Source organism: Vidua chalybeata, chromosome 1 (genome assembly GCF_026979565.1).
Source record: "Vidua chalybeata isolate OUT-0048 chromosome 1, bVidCha1 merged haplotype, whole genome shotgun sequence".
NCBI classification, from domain to species: Eukaryota; Metazoa; Chordata; class Aves; order Passeriformes; family Viduidae; genus Vidua; species Vidua chalybeata.
In genome coordinates, this window is record NC_071530.1 from 4,082,372 (window position 1) to 4,105,559 (window position 23,188).

The 23,188-nt window shown below is 42.7% G+C and overlaps 1 protein-coding gene across 2 annotated transcripts in view; it reads left to right on the forward strand.

The window, feature by feature from the left end:
* The window catches only part of CRHR2 (corticotropin releasing hormone receptor 2), a 147,857-nt gene that overhangs the window by 66,071 nt on the left and 58,598 nt on the right, over positions 1–23,188 (forward strand). For both annotated transcript variants that reach the window (XM_053960634.1, XM_053960642.1), the window contains 2 exons: positions 13,196–13,281; positions 19,946–20,052. In XM_053960634.1, the coding sequence (XP_053816609.1) occupies positions 13,196–13,281; positions 19,946–20,052 (193 nt within the window). The remainder of the gene's footprint in view (positions 1–13,195; positions 13,282–19,945; positions 20,053–23,188) is intronic.

The window sequence follows — 23,188 nt, forward strand, 5'->3', positions numbered from 1 at the left end:
ACCAGGTGATAAGAAAGCACCTTCCCACATAACAGCAGGCTTCCCAAATGAGAGATGCATTGTGTTAATCAGGTTGTGGCAGGGGAACAGCTTCTTCACCTCTTTCCCAGCTGCCTTTTGCAGAAGATTATTCAAAGTCTACCTGGCCAACAAGTGATCACTCAGCTCCTTGTGCATGGGGGAATCTCTTGTGGAGGATCATTTGTGTGGGGGCTGAGAGATGCCTTGGGAAGCTGGGCTGAGGCACAGAACCCAGGAGCAGTGCAGACACTCCCATCTCACCCTCACAGAGGCAAAGGCATATCTCTGATCTGCCTTTTCTGGTTGATAAGGTGCTGTGGGCCTGAAAACAACCCTTACAGAACAATACGGTCCTTCACAGCTCCCTCTCAAAATTAATCTTGTACTTCTTCACATCCTTTTTGATATCACTTGCAAACCAAATTTCCTGGTGTCTGTATAGGACTAGCAAACATTATATGAAATATTATTTCTCTCAGGTTTCTGATCTCACTTAAAGCTTCAATAAATGCTGTCCTGGAGGGAAGGACTGGCCCATGATTCATATTCCATGCTGTATTTTGGGAAAGTGTAGAAAGGCGGCAATATAAAGTATGGAAAGGGGAGCCTTGAGGGGATTAAGCAGTTGGTGAACTTTTAAATCCAAGTATCAGCATCAGCCTAGCAATTACTTATCTACAAACTCAGCTATCTCTGCTACCCTTCTTACCAGATAAAGCATCTCTGGACACTGAGTTTCCCATAGCAGTGCTGTGCTGGGTGATTAATTCCATAAACTTTTTTTTTGCACTTTTTTCAAGGATTGGAAGAGAAAAACTGAGAGGGAGGCAAAACTGGAGCTCAAAAACCCAGTGCTCCTTTTTTGTAATTTATTTAATGAAAGTTTCCTGTTCCTCTTTGTGGCTGTGTAAGAAAGATCTGAGGTAGGTGTTGCTTTTCTCCTGGCAAGAGCTGGTTTTAGGCCTTATTCTTCACCCAGTGGGAAAAGGAATTTAAGTGGAGGGACAGCCCACAGAAAATGTAACACTATTAGTGTCTGTAAAAGGTTTTTGAGATTGGAATTATTGTATTTCCCTGTGTCTGCAGGGACTTTACTTTCTCATCTCAAACAAACCTAATCTGCAATGGCCTAAAGAAGCTATTTATAACCCCCACATCTGCAATCTCCACAGTCAAAATTCAGCCCCTTGATGCTGCTGAATATTTTGCTCATCCTGTAAAATTATATGGTCGGGGAAGGGGTTGTATTCAGACACCTCAGGTTCTCTTCACTGAAACTGGGAGATCTTGCCCATTCTCATCCCCTTTTTAAAGTTGCATTATTAGAAGGGGGGTTCAGCAAAATGGGCTCATGTCTGCCAGGAAACATCTGGAATTTTTTATGTTCCTATATGAGGCTTCGCTGTGAAAGCTGGCAGGGGCTGCTCTGGCAAATGGTCACTGGTCTGATGTTTGCAGGGTTTTTTTGTCTTGCAGACAGTCTGTTTCTTGCCTGCCTTCTCCTGACGAATATTTAGGCTTGGGGAAGACACAGAGCTTCCTGGGAACCACACGCAGCACGAGCTGACAGCAGCGCATGTTGTCTTTTTGTCCAGACGTCCCAAGATGTTCAAGTGTGACAGGACCTGTCTGAATCATCCTCTAGGGCTGGGATTTTTAAAAGTCAAGGATTCTAATAAGATGCTAGATGTATGATCTGGTTTGAAATGGAAAAAAAAAAAAAAAAAAAAAAAAAAAAAAAACAACCCAAAACCAACTAACAAAGAAAATCCCTGTAAGGCCAAGCAACTGTTGTGGTTCTTGTGGTGTAGGCAAACCCCCAGTGCTGACTCAGGGATAATAATCAGGTTTTAGCCCAACTCATTCCCTGTGTTGTGTGTGATATTTTCTCTCACCTCTTATTTTCTGTCTCTCCTGTGTGCTGCATTCCTCTCACAGCATCTGCTGCTGGACCAGAGGTTTCACGTGAATTCCTTGGCAAAAGGTATTTGAACCTTACCAGGCAAATACCGCATGAATGGGTGCATTTTGGAATCTGCTCTCATCCCTCCTTTTCTCAGCTACCTTTCTCATTATTTTTGCAGAGTTCTAAGAGTAGGTCAGGATTATTCCCACTGACTCTCTGCTCCATCACGAGCCATTCCTACAGCTGCTGTGCTTTGCTTTTGTGACTGCAACTCATAAATTCCAGGCAGTGAAAGCTCTGTGAGAAGAGTATTGTTTCCCACATTCCCCCTTTGCTAAGGAAAGAACTAAAGTAGAGGGAGGCTACACACACTCTTTTCTTTCAAGAAGTTGTGCAAATTGTCTTCTTGAGTCATCTGTCCTGAACTCCAGCTCCTTTCCTCTCCCTCTCCCTCCTGTGTTAATCAGATCTTAGTGCTTCTCAGTTCCACAGTGCTTTGCTACAGGTAATAAAGTACAGTTACACCTCTCATCATCATTGCCATCTCTCTGTGCATTCAGTAATTATGCCAGCCGACTAATTGAATTTTGAATTTCAGCTAAGAAGCAGTTACCATTAAGATGAAACATCATTACCAGCCTGTGCCCTGCCAGCCTTCCAGAAGGGGGTTAGGGAGGGAATTTCATGGCTCTGTGCTCTCCTGGTCTGTCAAACTCAGAAACAAATGGTGCTGCAGCCCTGGGTGATGCCTTTCCTCCTCCTGGTGCTCTGCAGGAATTCACTGCCACTACAACAAAGGGAGAATTAATGACCCTTGGACTAGCCAGCAGGAAGAACATTTTCTTAGACCACACCTTTCTCCCAGGTGTGTTTTTTAGGTAGCTGTGTTGGTGGAAGTTTCCTCTCCATACAGGTGGAAGTGTTCTGGGCTGGGGAATCTTTCACAGTAATTTGTGCATGATCTGTGCAAACACAAGTTGGGTGACAGCCTGTTCCTTGAAACAAAAATTGCATTACCCAGAGTCAAATGAGGGAAGTCTTTAAAATAAACAGAAGGTGATTGTTCCACATCAAATGGCAGGCCCATCCAGGCCAAGCACTTAAATTTAGGAGGGAAGATGCTTCTATTTGCTGTAGGTGATTAAATCCCTCCTGTTGTCAATGTGGGGTCAGTGGAAGAACAACTCTGCTCCATAAAGTAAATGGCCATGGATCAGCTGAATCTGTCTCAACTGTGCTGGCTGCAATCTTGGGATCAATTAATTAGCTTAAATTGGGGAATTTAGTACAGTTTAATGGCCTGGATTGAGTAGATACCATGAACATGACAGGTGACCTCAAATAGTGCTGGATGTCTCTGTGGCAGCATGGACATTGGAACCTTCACTCACACATCAGCATCTGCATCAGGACATCAGAGTTTAAATGTCTGAATCTTGAGCTCCTTTCTAGAGAGCAATATAAGACTAAGACAAGTATGAGGAAAGACTGTCCTGGGTGTTGTTGTAGTTTCCAGCAATCCAAGTGTCAGTGACTTGCTGAAGTACAAGTGATGTCTGTGCATCTTCTTTTGTGTGTGACACCTGGTCTTTCAGGAGAGATTAATTTGAGTAACTGGGTGTGGAAATAAGCACAGCATGAATGCCAGAATTTTATTTTGCAACAGGGTTTTGGGGAGTCATACAATTTCTGGTTTCTACTCAGCTAGAAGTGAACAGGTTTGGGTTGGGTGTTTGGTTTGACTTTTATATTTTGTTGGGCTTTTTTTTTTCTATGTTTATTTTTTGTGCTGAAAATCAGGTGAAGGGAAAAGATGATAACCTGAGGAATAACCTGTGCTTTGTAACCTCCCTCTTTTATCTTCTAAAAGATACGTGGAGGTCTGAGCTGGAAACCTTTGTGTTCTGTGTGTGCTCACACCTGGGGTTGTGCTGTTTCAGGGATTTACCTGCAGACTGCACAAAGCCTTGGGAGGCTGCAGGCAGGATTAACCAAGCATTTGTCAAGTGCTGCTGAGCCTCTTCACTGGGTTTTCTCTCCCTGTCTTCTGGGTGTTCCCTCAGCTGTTTCTGTAACAGCCCAGCCCTGACATTTCAGGACAAGAGTTTCCTCACTCACAAGCCATGAAATAATTTCTTAAGGAAGTTAATGTTATGTAGGGATAATAATTATGTAATTGAATAATAATTCTTTTATTATTCAGTTATTAATAGGAGGGTTATCACAGGAGCTATAAGCAATTTGGGATGAGGAAGGCAGCTTCCAGAATGATTCCCAAATCATCCTTCTGAGGAGAGATTGTCTTGGGAAAGGGCAAGTTTGGGATTTGCCTGTCAGTGCCCATACCTCATCCCTGAAACAATTCAAAATGAAGCTGTGAAGAAACAGAGTATTTGCTATAAAAAAAAGTTGTATTTTATGGAACAGTTTTTGCTAACCCTGGAGGCACGAGGAGTGAAAAATATTGCAAGAAAATGTGTTTCCTGAGGTGAACCATGTGGGGATCAGCAAGTCAAAGAGAATGTGTGGGATTTTTTGTGAGAAATTTTACATTAGCAGGTATTTCACTGAACAAGGTTGCAAGGAGCCACTCTTCTGCCAGTTCTGCACAATTTAGTCTATGGGATCTTTCTAATGCCACTGCTTGCTGCCAGAAGCCCCAACCTGGGCCAAGCAGGGTTCAAGGCCAGGTTGGACAGGGCTTGGAGCAGCCTGGGATAGTGGAAGGTGTTCCTGCCCATGGCAGGGGGTGGAACTGGATCATTTTAAAGTCTTTTCCAACCCAGAATATTCTGTGTTCCTCTGTACAAACAGAACTTGTGGGAACCCAGGACATCCCTCTGGCTGCCCTGGCTGTCTCGAGACCCTGGCAGGGGCTCAGAGACCTTGGCACAAAGTCAAAAACACCTGTGGCTTTGATTTTAGCCCATGGAAAAAGCTGCCAACTTTGTATGAGGAATTACAAGCCACAGGGGTTTGAGTGGTGTGGTAGCTGAATTAACACAGGGCGAAAAGTAGAATTTTAGGGTTTTAAAAGAAGGGGTTCAAGGGGACAAGATAGAGGGATTTGGGCATGTCCTGACCTTCTTCTCCATCTTCTTGTCCTCCATGTCTTGCTGTGATGGTGACACTTTTCTATTGGTTGAAGGTACAGACACACTGTCCAACATAGATGATAGATATTGGCACGTTACTGTAAAAATGGCACACGTAGTTTTTGGTATAAAATGGTAACACCACCCCAAGGGGGTGGGAGTCTGTCACAGACTGACCTGCTAGACAGACCACAGCTCCTTGAGAAAGAATGTTATAGATAAGAGAAAATAAACAACCTTGAGGAGCCAACCCTACACATTCAGACTCCTTCTCTGGCTGCACGGACTGGGAAGCCAGGACTTTTACAATCTTGGGGTCACCTCAATCTCCAGACCCCCAAGAAGAACTGAGTACCTCAGGTACCCTCAATCTTTGTAGGTCCAACAGAGGGTGCCTTGGGCTGGAAACCCAGAAAAATGTTTTTCTAAACTCTGAAGGAGCCTGGAGCACTTCTAAACTTCTGGAAGGTTCTGTTCCTTGCCTTTGCTTTTGACCTGTTCTATGACCTGGGTCAATCACTTGAGCTCTTCAGCAGATGGGAAATCAGTGCAGCAAGTGAGCATAATTAGGCTGCTCAAGGTTCTTGCAAACCCTTTTAGGATTTCTTGGCAAAGGAAAACAATAGAAAACTCATCATCGTTTCTAATGTGCTTGAAAGCCTAAGGACACATCAAGCTGAGCCAGACAGAGCTGAGCTTAGAAATATTTTTCTAGGGGAACATTTCTTGCCTAAATTATAATTTATCTGCCTTCCAAGACTCCCCTATAAGTGCATTATATTTCTGTACAAATTCAAAAAATCCCCAGCTGTGACATCCAGAGAAAACCTCTTGGCTTTCAAGTTGATGTTGGCTGATGTACAAAGCAATGAGCTTCAATTGGATAACTGTTCTTGCCTCTCCTTATTTTTGTCAGAATATCCCTCATTCACAAATAAAATATGTGGAGAGAGATTATTTTTATTTTTTTTCCAGTCTCCTGGATGTCACAATTATATGCTGCTGTCACTTACAATTTCTAGAAATAGAAAGCAATTGTCCTGATGCTTTGTGAATCCTACCTGGCTCGAGCTTGTCACTGCAACAATCAGAAAAAAATAAAGCACCAAAGAGGGAGGGTGGCACATGAATAAATAATTTAAAGCCCCATGATTCAGCCCCTATTTTTAGAAGCTTGCTATTTTTCTGAGACTTTGAAAAGGGGCTAAGAATAGTCCATACATGAAGTGATATGTGCCTTATGCAACACAGGTTTTTTTTCTGTCTCATTTGATCAGACTCCTATGAAATCTGGGCAGCCAATCTGAGGAATTTGTATCATGCAGTTCCTGTTGGATTTGCTGGGGATCATGGTGGATAAGTACCCAAGAGGAAAAATGTTTTTGCTTAATAGTAAGCAAAATGTCTTATTTTGAACATATTAAATGAATAAAAATGGTTTGGAGGAGACACTGGGAGAATCTTGCAATGCCCCAGTGATTAGAACTCCCTGAAATCCTGAGGTTTGAAATCCTCATGAAATCCAACATTGGAAGAGACCAGAGTTGAGCTCCATGTTGTGAGCAGCTCCTGGGCTACAACATTCAGCACTGGGATATTTTGGGTTGTTTTATGCCTGTGTTCTTTGAATGTGTCTGAAATTTTTCTTCAGGGGGTAAAACCTGGGTCCAATTTGCATTTACCAAACCTGTCAAGTGATTTTTGCTGTCCCAAAACTGTGCATTTCAAAATCCATTTATTCAGCTCAGAAGATGGCATCCAGCTCTAATCGTGGCACTGAGACAAAGCAGGGTTTCTCCCCTCTTCTGATTTTACAGACCAGCATATCACAGGAAGTATTTTAATTTCTATCTAAGGGAAAAACCTCACTTACTTGGGCTTGCTTTCCATGGGAAAATTTGGCATCAACACCTTCATGCTGGGGGCACCATGGGCTGCTGGAAACAAGAGTAGGAAGGGATTGGCGAGATGTGGACAAGACTGGCTGCAAGTTGATGTTCTAAAATTACAAGGTTGAACTCCACCTGTGGCAAATATGCAGAACTAACCTCCCCTGAAAAAGATGGCAAATTGCTCAGATAGATCAGAGGCAAAACCAGTTCAACAGTTGTCTTTAAAAGTGAGGAAAAAATGTAGATATGGGATATCAGTGAAAAAGAATCACAGTGGAGAGATTTACCAGACTGTCTGTAATAGTTTAACAAAATAATTACTGAAAATTCTTGGGGCTTCCACTTTTCATTCTGGACTGAACAAGTCCTGTGGGTAGGGAGGTGGATGTCATGACCCACTGTGCTCTTGCAAGGTGTTCATTGCATCTGTGTGTGCCACATTCACCCCTAACCCCACTTCCCAAAACCCTGTGTGTTCTAGGGAGTGTGTTCAGTGATGATTCTGGTTTTCTGATGGATGGACCCTTCATTTCAGCTCAGCTGACAGCTAACATGGATCAGCAAGCTGCCAAAGCAGCCACATACCCTCAGCTCAGGGCTTAACAGGCTGTCTGATTTATTTATTCATTTTTCTGTTTATTCCCTTCACTCCAGTAGCTGATGAACTTGGCTCAAGATTCCATGGCCACTCTGTAGAATGCAGGAGATGAAAGGCATAAATAGCCAGAGAAGTCAGATTTCCATTTTAATGATAACTGGAAATGTAAACCTTGTCAAAAAGTCATCCACATGAAACATGGCAAGACAAAATCTCTTTCAAAACCAGCTCAGTTCCAGTTGTTAGGGACAAGATCCATTCTGGCAGTGCCTGCCTGCAGTGTCTGGAGTTGTCTCTCACTCACTAATGGCTGGGAGGAAGTGGTGAACTTCCTGCTGGGAATGACATCCACCCAGTGCTCCTGCCTCCTGTTTGTGTCCTGCCTTTAATGGACTTTTACTGACTAAACACAAGCCTGCCACCAGGCCAATCCATACATATTGAGTTACCACTACCTGAAAGGCTTTGTGTTCTTCAACGGGGTCAATAAAAAAAAAGAAAAATACAAAAAGTACCACTCATCAAACACTTCCCTTTCCATACCCCCTTCGGAAATGCACCATCATCTGCAGTTAGAAATGAAATTAAGGGCTAAGAATGCAACATCATCTGCAGTTAGAAATGAAATTAAGGGCTAGGTTTTACCTCATAAACTGATGTAGAGCACTGTACCTGAGCTGTGTTTTAAAGCTGTTCCAGAGGATAATTTTATGCAGTTAATCACAGAACCACAGGACGGCTGAGATCCACCTGCAGCCAGTTGCCCAGGGGCATGTCTTTAAAAGTTTTTCAGTATCTTCAAAAAGGAAGACTCCACAACCTCCCTGGGCAGCCTGTTCCAGTGTTCTGTCACCCTCACAGCAAAAATATGTCAGTGCATTCTAAGGAGCAGACAAATGACAGTTGGAATGACAAATATTGGATGTTGCTGCTCCATTTTCTGTTTAGACACACACTGAGGGCTCTTCAGAAGAGTCTCTGGCAGTGTTGTTAATAAAATGTAATAAATCCAGGTGGAATTCATTTTACATGAGTTTAGATGTCTGAAAGACACATTTCGGTTTGGGATAAAAGTCCTTGAGCTGATTTGTGAAAAACTGCTCTCATTCCATGCAAGTTTTCCCAGAATTAATCTGGTGGTGCTGAGTTGCAGGGATGCTGAGGAGTTATGGGAAAACTGGAAACAGAGTTTGGATGTCTCCCCACTTTACCAAACACCAGAGTGTGAGGAGTCCTTGAAATGAATAAATAAAAGTCTGTGAGTTTCTCTCATGTTCTTCCATGACAGATGAAAATTACTTTCCATTATTATTGATGTAGGGGCTCAAATCTGGGTTGATCAGCTTCTTTTTATTGAGATAACAAATACACCAGAGTTTCTTAGAAGTCCTGTTTGCCCTGCAAACAGACAGAGTTCTGATTATCACAGTCTGCTTTTTTTTTTTTTAGAAATGCAATGTTTCTATTTGGGTTTCTAATATGAAACTTTATTAATGTGGTAAGAATTTATTTCTCTTTTTGACTTTTTATAGTATGCATTGTGAATCTGTCAAAATTGTGGTGGTGATATATCTGTAGTCATAAGGTACTAGATCATAATTGTAGAAAGTGTTCTTTAATAGCTGTTAGAAGTACGGAGAGTTTAAGTTACTCTCTTTTATTGTTTGCTTTAAGTTTTTAATTATGTCATGTGTCAGTGGTATTTTTTATGATTTGTATTTTGTCTGTTATAAAATAACAGACAATAAAATACTGTAAAACTCACAACTTATAAAACTATAATATAAGCAAGAACTAATAAACATCTAAATCTAAACACAAAATATCATCTCAAACACTTCAATCCCAACCTTAACAGAAACAAAAGAAAAAAAAAACAAAACAAACCAAAACAAAACCAACAGTGCTACACTAATTGTCTTCTGCATTCAAAGAACTTTTGCTCGCCACCTTGAATTTCTCACTTGCTCTTAAATGGTTCTACTCCACTAGGAATAAAGTTCAGGCTCTCTATAGTGTGGGTTTGTGGGTATAAAAACATGGAAGTGAGACATTCCTGTGGGTGTCAGGTTGTTTATCTGGATATATTCTGTGAAGAGCTATAAAATAATAGACTGAGCTGGACTTTCCCAAGAGCTGGAGCCAGGGAGAATTGGCCATCCCAGTTGTACTCCTGCCAAGGCTTTGCTGTAGCCATGCTCAGATTTTGTTGACCTGCCTTTTCGTGATGTGGAATGAGGTGTTTCAGGGGTGGAGACCCCTTTTACACCACCTGAGTCTGGGAGAGCTGTGAATGCTGGTGCTGCTGCTGTCGTGTGTCTGGGCTCTGCCTGCTCTCCTTGGCTTTCCTGGTGGAATGTGACTCTGAGCAGCACCCCCGAGTCAGCCCTGGAGGGGAAACAGGACAATTTGCAGCCTGGAGGGGCTGAAATCCATTCTGTGGAAGCTGGAAACCCTGAGCTCTCCTGGATATTCCTTTCTGTTCAGGCACTTCCCTTTTACCTCCCTGCCTGTCTCCTGGAGTGTTGCTATTGGACACGAAATGACTACACAGAAGCTTGGTGAGTTCAAGAGAGAAAAAGAGCCAATTTTATTTCTGACCTTGTAATATACAGAATTCCAAAAGTGGCAGTGGATTGGAGGATGAAATTGCCACCTCTCCAACCACACTGGTCAAACCAACAGTCCATCAATTCTCCCCTCCCACAAAGAAGAATACAAATCATTATTTACATTAATAGTGCGTGAGAACTCCAGAAGAAATATGCAAACATTATCAGAAGGCTAAAGAAGTTTTATGAGAACTTTAGAAAACTTAACACTTTTAAAAATCGGGGCAACACTGGAGTAATGATTAAGCAGAAGAAACCAAAACCCACAAATCTACAACAAAAGGAAATCAACATTTTTAACGTGGAAGAAGAGACCATAGACTGAGGCCCAGGAGTGAATATTGGATGATGTGCCAAGAGCTCTGTGCATAAAGGCTGAGTGGTGCCTGTGCCATCCTGACTCATCTACTGCCCATTATTCATTTGCATGAACATTAAATCTCTTTGTCCAGTTGTGTTTTACAATAACAATATTTTATTATTGTGTTATACAATAAAATTATTATTATTATACAATAAAATTTTATTATTGTGTTATGCAATAAAAATACATTATTATGTTATACAATAACAATATATTATTATATATTATAACAATATATTATTATATGTTATAATAATATATTTTTATATATTATACATAAACATGTGCAGGTGCACACAGAGCATAAATAACCACATGTTGTAATCACCAAATCTCTATTTGCTGTATTCCTTCTTGAGAATAAAGTCAGTAAGGAAGGGGAAATTATAAGAGAAAGTATGCTGAGTTCTTCAGTATGTTGTTTGTCTAGGAAAATGAGATTTTACACAATTGGTTTTCAACTAGGAAAAAATAATAGTGCTAATAGCTACGTTTTTTTATTATTAGCTCTTGTTAAAAGATCATGTAAGCATTCTTTTCTTCTTGGGTATTCATTGCTTGTTTCTACAGTGGAGTTCTCCATTATGATTCTTGTGTTTTTGTGGGATTTTCTTTGTTTTGTTTTGTTTTTTTTGTGACAATCATTAAGAAAAACTGAACTTAATCCAGTGTCTTTCTGCACACAGTGCATGAGCAAGAGCTGTTTCCTCCACGTGCCTCCAGTGAGGCTCTTACCTCACCCAGTAAATGAGATTTTTCTCCTCTAAAGCAGTGGATAAAAGAGCTGCATTTTGGCATTAAAAAAGAAAGAGGGAGGGAGAAAGAGAGAGAGAGGGAGAGAAAGGAAGAGAAGGAAAGGAAAGGAAAGGAAAGGAAAGGAAAGGAAAGGAAAGGAAAGGAAAGGAAAGGGAAAGGAAAGGAAAGAAAGGAAAGGAAAGGGAAAGGGAAAGGGAAAGGGGAAAGGGAAAGGGAAAGGGAAAGGGAAAGGAAAGGAAAGGGGAAAGGAAAGGAAAGGGAAAGGGAAAGGGAAAGGGGAAAGGAAAAGGAAAGGGAAAGGGAAAGGGAAAGGAAAGGAAAGGAAAGGAAAGGGAAAGGGAAAGGAGAGGAGAGAAAAGAAAAAGAAAAGAAAAAGAAAAGAAAAAGAAAAAGAAAAAGAAAAAGAAAAATACCTTCACTGTTGGGTAAATTAGCAATGACAACTGGAGTTTGGAATGAGAGGTTCCCAGAAGCCAGATCTGATTGCTGCTGGTGTTGAGAAGTGACTGGTACTGGAGGAGATCCTGGAAAAGAGAAATTCAGATTTTGATTTCCCCCCCTCCTGTTCATACCCTCACTGTGTGTGAGCTGTGACAGCTCAGAGAGCTGCACTGGTGTTGGTTGTATGTTCCCCCACAGGGTGGGTTCTGTTTGTGCTCTCCACAGCTGAGCTGGAGGGATGCAGCCAGGGAAAATGAAGAGTCAGAATGAGTAAAGCAAGGGTTTGAATGAATAAAAGAATGGTTTCATATGAGCAGTACCCTGAAAGTGGGACTCAACATCCGACTAAGCATCAGCTCATCTGGAGAGTCAGGAGTTTGCCACAGAGGCTCAAAATCAGCGACAATTCTGCACAGAGAGCACCAGCACTGGCCAAAGGAGGGGACAAATGCAAGGGATTTTAGGAAGGTAAATCAGATCCTACCACCTAAACCCCACTCAGACTGTTTTGTTTTGTTTGGCCTCATCACTCCAAAAAGAAGCAGTGGAAAAGTGCAACTAGACAGCAGCAATATGAAATTCAGTGATCTGTGTGGGTAAGGTGTCGTCTGGAGCATCTGCAGGGACTGTTATTTGTTGACTTCCCTTCTCAGTAAGAAAAAGCACCTTTTCAAAAGTCTTTTTACCTTTTTCAAAAGCACCTTTTCAAAAGACTCTTGACCTTTATCAAAGGCTGGTGTCAGCAGCACATTTAGGACCATTTGATTTTTCTGCACTAAATGACCATGGCAAAGGCCCAAAAAGAAATTGGGTAAAGGGCAGCAACAGCATCATGAAGAGTCCAGCAGGCAGTTGCCTGTATTGGTCCTTTGGGGATCTTCCTGGATTTCCTGTTTTATTTTAATTCTCTTGTTTCTAAGAAACAGTTCAAAATAAGAATGGAAAAAAAAAAAAAAAAAACAAGAACCTCTTGCTTGGGATTTGATGTGCCTTTGAGGAATGGAGGAAGGTTTGTACAGGAAAACTGCAGTTTTCACAAAAGAATTCCTTGGGATAAAGAGAGTGCTTGCCAGAAATTGAGCTCCCCTCTTTGCTCTAGTATTGCCACGTGTAGTTCCCAGAGCCCTGCAGGGTGATGTTGAATTTGGACATAAAATCTCTGCTTCAGTAATTTGTGATTTTCACTTACGATCTGTGAGACCTGGCACCTTGAAAAACACCAGGAATGGTTTTAGTTGCAGTGTTCTCATACCTTTGCTGTCTTCTGAATTCATATTCTGTAAGAAAAAGCTATTAATAAATACCTTTAAATACTCATTGTCTGTAGATGTGTTTGTTATTTATTTCTCCTCTTCTGAGTGGGTTGCTCCAGTCGTCACAGAGGTGGGATAAGTTGATTTGCCTTGTAAATAATCTGTTCTGTCAGTCTTTTCTTGAACCTGTGAAATGTCTAGGCTGTTTCAAGTCCAGCACAGAGTGTTCATCTCTCTTTTATTTTGGTCTGTACCAGGAAATGCCTACAGAGAATGCCTGGGCAATGGGACATGGGCTTCCAAGATAAACTACTCTCAGTGCGAGCCTATTCTGGATGACAAGGTCTGTATTTTTCCCTTCATTCTTCTCAATGACATTTCTCAGCATAAATGAATGCAAAACCAAACTTAAGGTTAACGTGCTAATTTGGGACCTCTGAGAGAGATTCCATTTCTGTCTCTGCAACAAAACCTCCCTGTGAATGGAGGCAAATCACTTATACTCTCTCCCTATCCCCTGCTCACGTGGTTTTTTAAAAAGGATGCTTTATCTCTCTCTGTCCCTGATGATGTGTGTTTATGCAGATTTTTCCTAGCTTTGTTCAGAGCCTACAGCTGCTACAGTAAATGTTAGCAATAATAAGACCTAAAACCTCTTTGGCACTAAAAAATAAGTTCAACCAGCTGATTCCACCCCATATCTGCCCATTCTGAGATCTCGTCTACAACTGACCTTTATAGATCTCAATGTCATTTCTCCTTAGGCAAATATGTAAAGGGGCAGCAACAGAAAAAAATACATTAAAAGTAGACTCAGGACCCATCTGTCTTTAAGAAATTGAACCAGTCTTGCATGATATAAGAGTTATCAGATTTAAATTAGCATATGGGATTAAGTTCCTTCAGAAGGGCTGTGAGAAATTATGCAAAGCCCTTTTCAGATGTCTCAGAGACATCATAGACATTCACCATCACACAGTTTAAGCCTTCAAGCCCTTCATACTCTTCCTCTTCCTCCTGTGTTGAGTTCTGTGGTGGGACCCAACCTCACAAAGGCTTTGTGCTGTCTCTGTCTCTTGTCTCTGGAGTGGCTTTTCCCTCTAGGAGCAAGGGTGGAGCCCAGCAGCTCAGACTGGTTTGTTCTGGGCTTCATTCAACTCATTCTGTCCTTGTAGTTGTGCCATGCCAGGGACAGAGAGGAGGAAGAAGAGATCCCACATTTAGGACTCAGGGACTCTCTGTGGTGGTCCCAAAGAGCCAGGATGTGCTTTGGCTGTGGTGCAGCATCCATCCTGGTCAGTCTGGGTTTTCTCCAGTGAATCACAAAACAAATGACAACACACCAGCTGCTGAGGAGGAACCTGTTCTTACCCCCTGGCTAGTTTAATCCCCCCTCCTTTTCCTAGAGGCTTCTAGGAATTAAGGAAAGTTGTGCCAGTACCTGACTGCCACCCAGAGGGACATTCAAGGTGTTCTAGCACGGTGGACAGGCTCCCAAGGCAATTTAGGCCGACCTAATCTGGGACCACCCCATTGCAGCCCCTCCTTACTACTCATTCCCATGTCAAATGAAAAGCTAACTTGCTGCTGGGTCATTTTTTTTTGGATGAATCAGGTCCCTAAACCATCTCAGTGCATCGTTGCAGGAGTGCTGGGGCCAGCACAAGCTGGGGGGGACAGACAAGTGAGCAAGAGAGGGGATGTGGAGCAGCCAGTGCTGGTGTGGAGGATGGGGAGCAGAGCTGGGCCAAGACTCGATATCTGTGGTGTGGTTTGGGTGGTACAGGAAACCTGAGCTGGGAGCAGTGGGCTGCAGCCACTCATTTTAATAACACTGGCTATGTGTTTGCACGGCTCCCAGCAGTGGCTGCCTGTGCACAAGCAAATACAGAGGGGTTTTATTTGAAGAGGCTGGAGAAGTGTTGTGACTAGAGGACAGGATTGTTCCCTTTACTCTGTTTTTGCTTTTAAAAACTTTGCAGCTATGGTGATAGCTTAAAACTCCTTAAATAGCATGTTTCTTAAAGAGATGAAAGTGCAGATGTTCCCCTACTCTTGCTTACAGAGGCTTAAAAACTCATTTATTAGATCTTTAAAGATTTGTGACAAGCTTTGCAAATATTAATATTTGTGAATATTTTTGAAATCTCTCGTAATGCTCAGTGTTACAGATGAATACTTTGTGATCTCAAAAAAAAAAAATAGAAAAAAGGAACAATCCCCACAGATTTGCTCCATTTTGATTAAAGGTGAGATTCAGGCACACAAGTGGGTCTATTGTTATTTACTGAGTTTAGCAGATGCTAAACATCAGCTTGGGAGTTATGCCCTGTGATTTGTGTTTATTTTTAATCCAAAAAAACCAACACTGCTTTTAAGCTTGACTACTCACAGGCAGAGTGCTAAAGAATCACATGGTTTTAATTCGGTCATTGATAACAGGGGATAGGAGCAGGACTTTTCTACATCAATCCCGTGCTTATGGCAGAGTTTTGGTCAGGTAGCAATAGAAATTTTAGGGTTTTTTCATCTGTGGGTTAGTCTTAGGGGGTATCAGCTCAGTAACACCCATTCCATGGGATGCATCTTTGCTCTGCTTGTGGTTGAGACCTGTGGCAGTAGCTGATAAAACTCTCCTCTGGGACTGATTTGCTGCTAGATTCCCACCCTGACTGAGATCTAGTTCCTTAAATGTAGTTGTGTGGTACAGTTTAAAATGTCCCAGTGTCTCCAGACTGTCCTTTGGAATACCTGTGTCCTTCATGCCCAGAGAAGGGAATGGAGCTGGGAAAGGGTCTGGAACACCAGGAGTGGCTCAGAGAGCTGGAAAGGGGCTCAGCCTGGAGAAAAGGAGGATCAGGGGGGACCCTGTGGCTCTGCACAGCTCCTGACAGGAGGGGACAGGCAGGGGGGGTTCAGGCGCTGCTCACAGAGGACAGGGACAGGGCCAGAGGAAATGGCCTCAAGTTGTGTCAGGGGAGGTTTAGACTGGGTATTTGTGAAAATTTCTTCTCTGAAAGGGTTTTCAGACATTGGAACAGGCTGTCCAGGGCAGTGGTGGAGTCACCATCCCTGAAAGTGTTCAGAAAACTTGTGGATGTGGCACCTGGGGACAGGGTTTAGTGGTGAACAGGGCGCTGCTGAGGGAATGGTTGGAGTCAATGATCTTAGAGGTCTTTTCCAACCTTGAAAATTCTGATTCAGCCATGGAGGTCCCACCAGGAGCAGCTGGGAATCACAAGTGTCCCCAGTGCACCTCAGGGGACACAGGGTGCCTGTGTGTGCACAGCTACTGCTAGCCCTTGCCCTGGGTGGGTACCCCAGTGTTGGTGTCCTCATGTCAGGCTAAATCTCACCCTCTGAGCAAACAGCTGGCTCCTCCTCCAGGCACAGGAACAAGGCACAGACATAATTTTGATCCAGCTGGATGTTTGGTGGCACGATGTGTGACAAATGGAAAGGTTCTCCTCAGCCTACAAGCTCCTGTGTTGAAAGGGCCTTCACTGCGTCCGACACAAATCTCTGCTCTTCTTAGAAGAAAAGTGAGCGTCTCAGGCAGCAAAAGATTCATCTTAGCCTCCAAAAAGAGCTATAAATCAGGAGCTTTGGTGTTGTGGTCTGTGGCAGCTGTACATGAATTTGCTTCTGCTGATGTTTTGAGGTGGCTTCAAGCTGAGCAGCTGAGTTAGCAGCACGCTGGGCTCAGACTAATGTATCCTGCATAGGAGCACGGTCACATCAGCCACAGCAGCTCCCAGCTGGCTCGGGACGGGAAAGCAGTGAGCTCAGAGTCATCTGGCATCACAAAGACACTTCCCAGTTGCTTCTGGAAGTCTTTGGAGAGGTGTCCTTGAGCTGTGCTGGTGCTGAGCTCATCCTGGCACCAGGAGGGAATTGGAAGTGACTGACTGGCAATGGCGTGTGGAGCCTCCCAGGGAGACATGAGCTGTAAACACTGGCAGGACCTGTCAGTAAGTTCCGTTAGAGGAAACAAGATCCTTGTCAGATGCTCTGAGAGTGCTGCTATTAGGTGGTTATTGATTCCAATCACTCACTGGATTGTTCAGGGCAGGTTTAGCAGTCACATTCCAGCTGAAGCAAGGGGGAAATTACCCTAGACAGAATAAGTCAAGGCTGCCTGTGGGGAGCCCACCACGCCTTAGATGTGCAAAGCCAGTGCAGGTAAAGACACTTTGCTGTCATTCCTCAGTTTAGAAGCTCTGGACACACCTCTGCCCTGCCTGGTGTAACATGATTGTCATGTCTAATGTCATGGAATGGGATTGCAGTGGTGTGACCTGCTTTGGCCAGGGGGTAAAATCATCCCTAAATTCCCCATCTCTGGATTCCCCATCCCTAAATTCCCCATCCCTGGATTCCTCATCCCTGGATTCCCCATCCCTGGATTCCCCATCCCTGGATTCCTCACCCATGGATTCTTCATCCATGGAAGTGTTCCAGGTCAGGTTGGACCAGGTCAGGGGCTCTGAACAGCCCGGTCTAGTAGTTGGCACTCCTGACCATGGCAGGAATCATCATTTGGGTCCTTTTCTGACCCAAACCTTTCCAGGATTCTATGATCTCCTTCTGTAGCTCATTTCTAATCTAGCAACCCTCCTCCTACGCCTGAATAGAATTTAAATCTTTGTTTTAATGAAGTGAATCTTCCTGAAAGCAGAAGAATATTGGGTAACAGTAGAAGGCTGTTGACATTTTAAATGTATTAGTGTCCAAAAGGGTGAGCCAGAAAAGAGCTGTGCAAGTCTTTTACATGAGCTGAGCTTTGGGGAACAAACACATGATTTTCTGGGCACGTGCTTTTCATCCATGAAGATGTTGCCTCCCATTCCAGCAGAGATGCAGATTGCATGTAGGCTGGTGGAAAGTGATCTTGCCACCCTGTCGGCTTAGTTTTCCCTAAGCACCAAGGCAGTTCTTGTTTCTGTGATGTTTGAATTTGCCTTCAGGAAACCTCTTTAGCATCAGAAGCAGAAAATATGAAAGTCGTGCCTGTTTTTCCTTCAGCATCAGTGCATCAAACAGGAGCTTCATAATTTTATTTTTTCCAGTTAATCTCGTGGTTTGAACCACACCTTCTTAAAACTTGAGTGAAGTTCAGATAGTGGTCAGGAGTCAAAGGAGGGTCGGACTTAAAGAGCAGGAACCTCGTGCTAGAAAAACACAAGGTTTGCCATTTTCCAGGGGATTTCTATCCCTAAATGAGCAATTCTGAAAACAGTTCTTAATCAGGTGGGTTTGGGTTTTGCTTCTGTGAGAAGCAGAGTTGGATTCAAGGATCCTTTTGGATCCCTTGAGATGTTCTGTGATCCTCTGGCTCTGTCAATTAAGCGGGAGAGTCAATGAGCCCTGTTGAATAAAAGAGCATTGCACAGGTAGGCACACCAGGTCAAATGAGTTTTCTTTCCCTTCAGGTGTCCCCTCAGCTGAAGGATAAATAAGACACAGTGTGGAATTTGCATTCCGTAGCTTCGTTTTGTTGCTTTTTTTTTCTTTTCACCTCCAGGCGATTCAGAAAATGGGCCAGTGGATGGGGAAATTTATTTTAGGGGATTTTATAATAGACTTGAAAATACTCTGCATGGTTGAGTTGTGTCCAGAAACAGCACATTACTCTGTGAGCTGAAGATGTAGGCAGGTTTCATCACAAAAAATGATTCCATGAGAGCTCCCTGGCTCTCTGGCAACATGCTGGAAGATGCTTATCTTCACAGAACAATGGAACAGATGAACCACAGCTGCTGGTTGTAGTTTCAGCCAAACATTCATTCACTGACAAATTCCTTTCACTGGAGTAAAATGTTAAGGGAAATTGTTAGGGAAAAAAATGAAAAAAAGAAATTTAACAAAAATGTTTTAAAATTATGCCATTTGTAGGATTTTGTTTCCATATTTTTATCACAAGGGAGGAAATGTAGGTGGTTGGTTTTTAAGAGCCTTGTTCTTCTGAAGGAGGGCAACATCCCAATGTGGGGAAAAGATCTGCTTAACTTGAAAAGAAATAAATATCAAAACTAAGAATAAATATATTTTTCAGGAGCATTTAGTCTTCTAGTAGCAAAACTCTTTTTAGCCATCTTCAGTATTTGTCTGAATAGTGTCTTTCTACTTCTTCCTAGCCATACAAAGAGAGGAGATGCTTCTCCTTTCTCCAAAGCCAAGAGCAGCCCACCAATAAAGATGTTTCTGCAAGGCCAAATTTGGATCACTAAATCCCTAAATTCACTGATTTAGATGGGAGCACTTCTGTACTTATTTTTTTGTTTACAGGATCAAGAACTTGCCAACAATCTCCCCCACATGCTAGGAAGTAGGCACTAATACAGAAAATTTCACCACATATTTGGGTTGCTGCTAAAAACAACAGGATCCCTGGTTTGTCAGGCTCTCCCAGAACTGAAGGGACACCACTGGGTTCCAGCTCTTTTTAGTCTGCTTTGGTTTGAAGGATAAAGATCATAGCATGCAAGGAATGTCCCTCTGAGGAAAATCTGTCTGTATGGGAAGGGCTTGTTATTTATCTTTACTGACATTTTTGTGTGAAAACCAAGCCATTTGAGTAAGAAAACCTGGCTCATTAAGACTGTGCTGTTTCCTAAGAAAATAATGTTTTATAACTTTTGAAACTCTGAGAGGATGTGTCTTTGGTAGGTTTGTCACCTAAAATGACAAAGGTTTAAAATAAAGAAATCAGAGGAAATGGGAAAAAAAAAAAAAAAAGGGGGGGGGGGGAAGCAGGGACGAAATAACTTTTTTTTTGCAGATATTTGTAAGAAACTGTGGAGAAATCCCAAACTGAAATGACACCCAGCCTGTACCTGTGTGCCTGGGCAATATGTTTGCCTTACACAGAGGCATCAGCCCTGCTACCATTATGTCAATATAAAGCTGAGAAAAGTAACGATTGTTTTCTGAAGTGATAAACTGTTCCTGAATGCCAGTGCTTGGAGACTGATGCTGATTTAATCCTGTTATCTCTTTACCTCCAGAGGAAGTATGCGCTCCATTACAAGATTGCTCTCATCATAAACTACCTGGGCCACTGTATTTCAGTAGGGGCCCTTATAGTTGCCTTTATGCTTTTCTTGTGCTTGAGGTGAGTAACGTGTTTGCATGTTTCTAACTCGGTTGGGTGAAGCTTTCTGGGTTGCTCCAGCCCTCTCCTGACCCTGTCCAGCTCGTGGATGGTCCTGAAAAGTGGTCATGGCTTTTATGGTCCTGAGCACATCCCCGTGGCTTTGCTGATGAATGTGCTGGGTGAGCTCCTCCTGAGTGTAGGAGCTGAAGCCTGTTTGGGTCAGGGAAAGAACTGAATGTGATTTATTGATGCAGCCAAAAAAAAAAAAAAAAAAAAAAAAATCAGTGAGCACAGTGTTCTTCATTAAGGGAGAACAAGATCTGAGTGTGTCAAGTTGCAAGTTTTGAGAGCAAATTTTGTTTTCTCACAAGGCAGAACATGGTAATGTCTTGCATTCCCTGGCAGCTAAAACCCAGATGTAAACCAAAGGAGACAGAACAAAATCTTTCCATTTTGCTTTGGGTTAATTTTGGTTTTTCTTTCATTAAAGGGCTTAGAAGTTTTCTTAAATAAAAAAAAGGAACCTCATTAGTGGAGCTTAATCCCCAGCAGTGCTCATGAAGTGATGAATGCAAATCAAGGAGGCTGCATAGAAACTCTTCCCTGATCTGGTCCAGGGTGCAGAAGGGAGTTTGGCAAATGGAGACGTCAGTGAAAGCAGAGTTAGAGCTACAGGGAAGAGAAAGGACAGGAGGAAAGGCAAATTAGTGGAAAACAAGGAGATGTGGATCAGTCATCATATGTATGTCCACAGCCTGAAACAAAGGAATGTGTGTTCATAGGAGTGGCCTGGTGGGTTAATTCCATATTATTTCTTGGATTCCATGCCTGGCATTTCTGTATCATTTGTGCTGTGTTGTCCAGGAGAGTTCAACCTGAACTTAAAACCAGCTCCACTGAGTGCTGTGCAATGATAATCCTTAAGAAAAACCTTGTCCTGGTAGCAGAGGATAAGCTGTGGGTGGAGGACATCCTCCCCCTGCCCAGGAGTACAACAGGATGATTGACAGTGACCTCAGTGCAAGAATTACTGTTTTTCCTGGAGCAGAGCATCACTAAAGTCTTAGCTAAGTCTTCTGATCATTCTTAACAAGGCCTTTTCTAATAACAATAAGAAGCTTCTTGCACTCCAGCATCTATGAACAGAATAATCTCTGCTAATGGAAACAAAAAAAAAAAAAGCACACCTTAAAACATTAAATGGGAACTTTTATGATGCATCAGTTTAAACTTCCATTTCAAGCCCTCTACAGTGCATATAAAGCTAATTCCCACAGTGCTTGGAGACCTGAATTAATTTGCACTGAATAAAGAATGCAAATTATTCATTGCAGTAACTATATTCCCTGCTTTTATGCTCAGTCTTTTATAAATGCTTGAGTAAATAACACAAAAACAATCAGGTAGGATGATATAAATGTATCCAGCTTCAAACACGAAGGTGGCCCACCTGAATTCTTCTAAATTGTTCTTCTGTTATTTAAACTTTAAGGTTTAAATTTTGCAGTCAGCTTCAACATCAGAAACAACAACTGAGTAGTGGCAATTAAGAGTTTCCCTGTACATGCTGTGAATTAAGATAGTCCATCTCTTCAAATTCACATTGTGTCATGCAAAACGTGTCCAGTGTGCAGCCAGAGTTAACCAGCACGAGATTCCTCAGGGTCTGTCAAAATACATCTGTTTTCCAAACTTCTAGAGATGTTCCAGTAAAGGCAACCCAAATTCATGTTTCATTACAGGTTGTCCCTACCCAAATTTTGGGTTATGGACATCTTCATCACGTTTATGTCTATAAAGTGCCCCAAGAACAAATCCGGTTTGATAATCAATTTCTATTATTTGGGCCTTTTTTTTTTTTATGCTGTTTCATTTTGGATGGAAGAAGGTATGATGGAATTGAGTAAAAGGAGAGAATTTAGGTAATTCCTGGCCAAAAAAAACCCCACAATCTGATAACTCCTCATCTTGACCTAAAGTAGAAATCTGCCAGTTCCTTTTTCCTGCCCCACTCCATGCATTCACCTCGCTCCATGAGTCCCTGCTGAGGGTGAAAATAGAGAAGACCTCCAGGAAGATTCAAGTTTTACATCTGCTCCCAATTTTTGTGCTTCTCCCCCACGACCTGCTCAATTTTCCTTCGTTCTGTCAGTGCAGGTGGATCCCAAAGGCAGCCCTGTCTCAAGGGGGAGACTGGAGCACACCTGCACTGTTGGAGCAGAACTGCTGGCAAGGCTTTGGGACCTCTCACTCTGAGGGTTTTAGGAGCAAATGAAATATTTGGCTGGCATGGCAAAAGGTTTTACTGTGGTGTTCAGCTGGTCGGGAGGGTGTTCTGCTTTTGGAAATGAGCTTCACCATCACTGTTGCTGCCCCAGCCCAGTGGGACTTAGTCCTCACTTGTGCTGAACTGGGAAGGGGGAAGGAACTAGATGTCTACCCTATTTTTCCAAATTTATCCTGTCACCTTGTACCCATCTCCATTCTTCCTTGATTCCTTAAGCAACTTCATCTTTCATTCACAACCCACCCTCCATTTAGCGGAAAATTCCTGCTGCCCTAAACACTGAGGAATCACACACCTGTTTTAAGGGTCAGGAATCTCAGATGGAGGAGCAGGTGATGAAATCATCATCATCTGCCATTTGTGTCCATGAGTCCCCACACACAGCTGGGAGGGGATGAGAGCTCTGCCAGGGCCCCCTTTTCCTGGGAAGACCCATTTCAGCCTTTTTTTCTCCAGTTCTGTCGCATCTGAACCTGTGCAATGACAACCAAGCCAGTAAACATTTCATTTAGCACTTAAATAATAAAAAGTGAGGGAGAGGGCCTTGATTGTTGCTGGCACAGTGGCTGAATGCCAGTGAGTCACTGTGGCAGCAAGTCAACATCACTTTCTCAAGGTCTAAATGTTGGTGGTCTTAAAATAGTGAGAGCTGTTCTGTCTGTACCACGCAAAACCAAACAAACTCACAAACAGAAAGGAATGCAGCAAGAAGGAAAAACAAAGAATTTGTGCACAAGGTGTGCTGTAGAAATGGGTTGATCCAATTCAGGCCTTGGAGAGATTTGCTCAGGGCACTTCACTTGGCATTGTTGAATGGATCTGCACTTCTGGGATTCTCAGAGTCTGTTTGTTCTCATTAATAGTCAA